The 6,385-nt window shown below is 41.2% G+C and overlaps 1 protein-coding gene across 1 annotated transcript; it reads right to left on the bottom strand.

Moving 5' to 3' along the window:
• Nucleotides 1–425: 425 nt before the first annotated feature.
• Nucleotides 426–3,287, bottom strand: LOC144066166 (uncharacterized). The gene has a single exon (XM_077589511.1). It carries the CDS (start codon nt 3,285–3,287, stop codon nt 1,038–1,040), a length of 2,250 nt encoding a protein of 749 aa, XP_077445637.1. The 3' UTR covers nt 426–1,037.
• Nucleotides 3,288–6,385: the final 3,098 nt, after the last annotated feature.

Genomic DNA, 6,385 nt, shown 5'->3' with positions numbered 1-6,385 from the left:
TCTTTCAACAAACTCTGCTTACAACTTGCAAGGAAAATGCCGTGTGGCGTCGTCTTAGCCCCCAGTGCATTCTGACTTGCAGTAACTGAATCATTGTATTTAATCGTGACATTCGAAAAACATGGTTATGTAATCAGTACAATAACACTCTCGCTGGTTAGAAAAACAACAGTGTGAGGAATGCTTTCAAGGTAAACAAAGCAGTATTATGCTGTAAGCTGCTGGTGGAGTCTCGTCATAACATTTGGTAGAAGTGTCTTTGCCCTTGAGGAGTAGACTGTGCAGGAAAAAGTCCATAACGCCGTGACCTCTTTTTCCATCTTCCCATGACTTGATTTATAGCCTTACTACTTATTGAAAAATGCTTACAACACATATAGAATATTCCATAATAATTCTAACATTATATATATATATATGAAGAATGTAGTTTACAAAGCTAATAGAAAATTCTGAAGATTAAATGAAATAAAACAAAATTTGACTTGTTTTTCTCTTTTTCAAACAGAGACAAATTCACAGCAGACAAATTATATCAACATGATTCAAAAATGACACGGGGGATTCTCGTCATTTTTGCCAATTAATAGATAACATACACACATACACGTTTGTTTCTTTTAAGTCTTATGAATAAATCCTTGGCAACAAACTTAGTATTATGAATTAATAAGTATTTTTAACCAATGTGTTGAACCACAAATTGAGCAAAGAAAGGGCTTTTCGCCACTGCGGGTTGTTAAGTCTTCTTTTCAGGTTCCTTTCTGAGAAAATGTTGGAAAATTAACTGCACCTGGAAAAGGTTTTTGAATTGTGTAGCTTTTTAATTGGGCTGTAGTGGCCAATCTGTGGCCACAGACTGAGCAGGAAATTGTTTTTTCACCAGTGTGGGTTCTTATGTGGGTTTTTATCGTTCCCTTATCTGCAAATGTTTTACCACAAACTGAACACGAAAATGACCAGCGTGGATTCTTGTGTTTTTGGAAATCTTGCTTTTGAGAAAAGGCTTTACCACAAACTGCACACGAGAATGGCTTTTAACCTGTGTGTGTTCTTGCATGACTAATTAGGCTTCCATTCCGTGTGAATGTTTGACCACAAACTGAACACGAAAATGGTTTTACACCAGTGTGGGTTCTTGTGTGCGTTTTTAAGTTTCCCTTCTCTGTAAATCTTTTACCACAAACTGAACACGAAAATGGTTTTTCACCAGTGTGGGTTCTTGCGTGCCTTTTTAAGTGTTGCTTTTGAGAAAAGGCTTTACCGCAAACTGAACACGAAAATGTTTTTTCACCAGTGTGGGTTCTTGTGTGTATTTGTAAAACTGTCTCATGAGAAAAGGCTTTACCACAAACTGAACACGAAAATGGTTTTTCACCAGTGTGGTTTCTTGTGTGCCTTTTTAAGTTTCCCTTCTCTGTAAATCTTTTACCACAAACTGAACACGAAAATTGTTTTTCACCCGAGTGTGTTCTCGTGTGACTTTTTAAGTTTCGCTGGTGTGTAAATCTTTGACCACAAACTGAACACGAAAATGGTTTTTCACCAGTGTGGGTTCTTGTGTGCCTTTTTAAGGTCCCCTTCTCTGTAAATCTTTTACCACAAACTGAACACGAAAATGGTTTTTCACCCGAGTGTGTTCTCGTGTGACTTTTTAAGTTTCGCTGGTGTGTAAATCTTTGACCACAAACTGAACACGAAAATGGTTTTTCACCAGTGTGGGTTCTTGTGTGCCTTTTTAAGGTCCCCTTCTCTGTAAATCTTTTACCACAAACTGAACACGAAAATGGTTTTTCACCCGTGTGTGTTCTTGCATGAATAGTTAAGATGTTCTTGTTTGTAAATGTTTTACCACAAACTGAACACGAAAATGGTTTTTCACCAGTGTGGGTTCTTATGTGCCCTTTTAAGGTTCTCTTCTCTGTAAATCGTTTACCACAAACTGAACACGAAAATGGTTTTTCACCAGTGTGGTTTCTTGTGTGCCTTTTTAAGTTTCCCTTCTCTGTAAATCTTTTACCACAAACTGAACACGAAAATTGTTTTTCACCCGAGTGTGTTCTCGTGTGACTTTTTAAGTTTCGCTGGTGTGTAAATCTTTGACCACAAACTGAACACGAAAATGGTTTTTCACCAGTGTGGGTTCTTGTGTGCCTTTTTAAGGTCCCCTTCTCTGTAAATCTTTTACCACAAACTGAACACGAAAATGGTTTTTCACCCGAGTGTGTTCTCGTGTGACTTTTTAAGTTTCGCTGGTGTGTAAATCTTTGACCACAAACTGAACACGAAAATGGTTTTTCACCAGTGTGGGTTCTTGTGTGCCTTTTTAAGGTCCCCTTCTCTGTAAATCTTTTACCACAAACTGAACACGAAAATGGTTTTTCACCCGTGTGTGTTCTTGCATGAATAGTTAAGATGTTCTTGTTTGTAAATGTTTTACCACAAACTGAACACGAAAATGGTTTTTCACCAGTGTGGGTTCTTATGTGCCCTTTTAAGGTTCTCTTCTCTGTAAATCGTTTACCACAAACTGAACACGAAAATGGTTTTTCACCAGTGTGTGTTCTTGCATGAATAATTAAGGTTCCCTTCTCTGTAAATCTTTTACCACAAACTGAGCATGAAAATGGTTTGTCACCTGTGTGTGTTCTTGCATGAATTATTAAGTTTCCCTTCTGTGTGAATGTTTGACCACAAAGTGAACACGAAAATGATTTTTCACCAGTGTGGGTTCTTGTGTGTATTTTTAAGCTTCCTTTCTCTGTAAATCTTTTACCGCAAACTGAGCATGAAAATGGTTTGTCACCTATGTGTGTTCTTGCATGAATATTTAAGTTTCTCTTGTGTGTAAATGTTTTACCACAAACTGTACATGATAAGGGTTTCTCCCAAGTGTGGCTCCTCATGTGAGTTTTCAAAGTAGACTTTTTCCCAAAGGTTTTTCCACACTGAGCGCATTTCCAGAGTTTGCCGTCCTTAAGACCTTCATTGTCATAAAGCAAGTCTTCGCTATCTGATAACGGAGCAATTAAATTGTCTGCTTGCCCTTCTGCTGAGCTGCCGTTCGGAGTCTCCGCCCCTCTGTCGGCCACGCCCAGATCATCTTCACTCTTGAAAGGCTCACCAGTTGACACAGTGACATCTTCTTTCTCCTTCTTGATTTGCTGTTGAGGGAACTCTGGCTCCTCCTCTTTAATTTGGGGTAACTTTAAGGTGTGTGCAGGCTCCGCCCCTCTGCTGGTCACGCCCAGATCCTCTTCCCTCTTCACCAAGTGACCAGGTGACATCATCTTCCTCCTTCTTGATTGGAAGTCGCTCGTCTCTCATTTGTTGTTGAGGGAACTGTGGCTCCTCCCCTTTGATTTGGGGGAGCTCAAGTTCCTTTTTAAGGCCAACAGACTCTTTCCCATCAGGACCAAGATATTCTCTGAAACCTGCAAAGACACGAAAATAAATGATATGTTTCATAATCTGTCTATCCAAAGAGAAGTCCTTTAGGTTAGACTGGGAATGTAAAGTTTTATACTTATATTGGCGGTGGTTAGGCTCGTAACATGACATTAACTTGAAATTTAACTGAAATCAACTCAAATGACTATACACACCCACACATATTTGACCACCATCTCAATAAGTTCGTATCTCCAATTTGTTTCATTTCTCAAGGAAAAAAATGGCTCCGAATTTAGCTCGTATCTCAAATTTCCCGTAAAATGGGACACCCGTATGTCAACGTTTTCCGGTAATATGCTGGCTGCCACAGCAAATGTTTAATTAACAAGGAATAATTATAGCACTCGCGGGTGACCCGCATTGTAATCAACAGTTTGAGGAAAACAGAGTTCACCTTTAAAATTAAAGTACTATTAAGAGCACACCAACACATTTCAATGTATAAAAATGTGTTGTTTTATTAAACCCAAAGGATTCTTTAATCTCATCTCATTTTCTGAACAGCTTTATCCTCATCAGAGTCGGGGGGGGGGGTGTTGGTGCTGGAGCCTATCCCAGCTGACTTTGGCCCAGAGGCGGGGGGGGGGGGGGGGGGGGGTGCACCCTGAATTGTTGGCCAGCCAATCGCAGGGCACAACAAGACAGACAACCATTCACACTCACACTCATACCTAGGAGCAATTTAGTGTCGAATCAGCCTACCATGTCTTTACAATGTGGGAGGAAGCCGGAGTACCTGGAGAAAACCCACACGCGACAAAATAAAAAGGTAATTAAAAAAAAAAAAACCTTTCTATAAATGGTCATTTTTTAAAGAAACTGATACTTTACTATACATCAGGGGTCACCAAACTACGGCCCGCGGGCCGAACACGGCCCGCCGGCACATTTGGGCCGGCCCTCTGAACAATACCAGATACGCTATCGGATTTTTTTCCTATTTGGCCTTGAAGACTGGGACGTTTTAATCTTGTGTTTGGTTCATTGCACCCCTGCTGAGTCCACAAATCATCCCAGTGAAGCGGGCCTTCGCATTGCTTCTTTGGTGACATGCGCGGGGAGAGTGTTTCCCTTTGATGCATGGGGCACTTCCACCGTTGCATGCGCGAGCAGAGTGTTAGCGAGACATCTGGACGATCGCAGGTGAGGGCGGAGCCCTGGGGCCATCGCTATTGCGATGCTATTCAAGCATATAAAAACTGTGCAACCTGAACTTGTTTGAGAACGGAATAATGGCGAAAAGGTGAGTTAAGAGAAAAATTGATTCAGAATGCAGGGTATTTAACCTGCAGTGGACAAACGATTATTATTTTTTTCAATGCAAAGAAAAGGCTGTTTGTCTCATCTGTCAAGAGACGGTGGCAGTATTCAAAGAATACAATCTTCGCCGGCACTATGAATCCCGTCACAAAGACAAGTACGATAGTGTGCAAGGCCAAATACGAGCAGACAAACTCTCAAAGCTAAAAGTTGGACTATTATCTCAGCAGACTACATTTCTACGCCAAGCTCAGCTGAACCAGGCATCCGTTTGGGCCAGCTTTCGGGTTGCTAAACTGATAGCAAGCAACGGTAAGCCTTTCACTGACGGAGAGTTTTTTAAGAAATGTATGGATGTTGTCGTGGAGGAAGTCTGTCCCGAGAAGAAAGATGCATTTAATGCCGTAAGTCTGTCGGTGAGTACAATGACCAGACATGTTGAATAAATCGGGAGTAATGTATATGCCCAGCTGCAGCAGAAGACGAAAGAATTTGACTTTTTTTCATTAGCACTGGATGAAAGCACGGACGTGCAAGACACACCGCAACTGCTCATTTTTATTCGTGGAGTTAGCGCAAACTTTGAGATTTGCTAGGATCTGGCAGCCCTCCAAAGTCTCAAAGGGACTACAACGGGAGAGGATATTTTTGACAAAGTGTGCCAAACCATGGAGAAGTTGGACCTGGACTGGTCAAAGCTAGCTAGCATCACGACTGACGGGGCTCCTAGCATGGTGGCCGAAACTTGCGGTCTAATAATGGGACGCATGAACCAGGAGTTGGAAAAAAGGGGTCTCACCGCCCCGCTACGAGTCCACTGCCGAATTCACCAGCAAGCTCTGTGCCGCAAAATGTTGACGTGGGATTCTGTAATGACGGTTGTGGTGTCGTGCATAAACTTCAGAGCAAAGGGAGAAGATTGTGTATGGCACAACAGAAAGTTAATGTTCCATGGCTTTTTTTTTTCTATGAAGAACCCAGAGAGAGTTATTTAGTTATTATTTTTTTCATGAAGTGTTATTTCCTGTTTTTTCTGTGAAGAACTCAGAGAGGGTTATTTAGTTATTATTTATTTCATTAATAGTGTTATTATTTGTTTCCTGACTTTTTTTTCTGTAAATAACCTGGAAAGGGTTATTTGGTTATGTGTGGCTTTCTGGAAAACAATAAAAAATGTAAGCTCCCCTACGATCGATCGTCACACTTTTTCTGTTACAAACTGACACCGGCCCCCCATCGGAGAAGGGAAAAGTTATGTGGCCCTCACAGGAAAAAGTTTGGGGACCCCTGCTATACATGGTCTTTTTTATTATTAAAAAAAGCCTTACTATGCAAGTCTTTGGAGTGTGGGAGGAAAACCGGAGTATCTGGAGGAAACCCACACAGGCCTGGGAAGAACATGCAAACTCCACACAGGTGGATTTGACCTGGATTTGAACCTAGGACCTGAGAGCTGTGAGGCCGATGCGCTAACCACTCGCTCCTCTGGGCCGGTTTTCACATTTTTATGAATTTATAATTTTAAAAAAATCTCCAGTGCTGAGTCCTAGTAGCAAGCGGAAGACATGGGAGTTGCTTCCGCTTGAAAAATTATTTAAAAAATAAACATTTTCCCCAGAAAAATCTGCGATGTAGTGAAATGCTGAGGGATTACTGTACTTGAATATGCAAT

The sequence above is a fragment of the Stigmatopora argus genome, chromosome 20 (assembly GCF_051989625.1).
Source record: "Stigmatopora argus isolate UIUO_Sarg chromosome 20, RoL_Sarg_1.0, whole genome shotgun sequence".
NCBI lineage: Eukaryota > Metazoa > Chordata > Actinopteri > Syngnathiformes > Syngnathidae > Stigmatopora > Stigmatopora argus.
The sequence above is the reverse complement of the archived record's forward strand: the minus strand, read 5'-3'. Positions and strand labels throughout refer to the sequence as shown.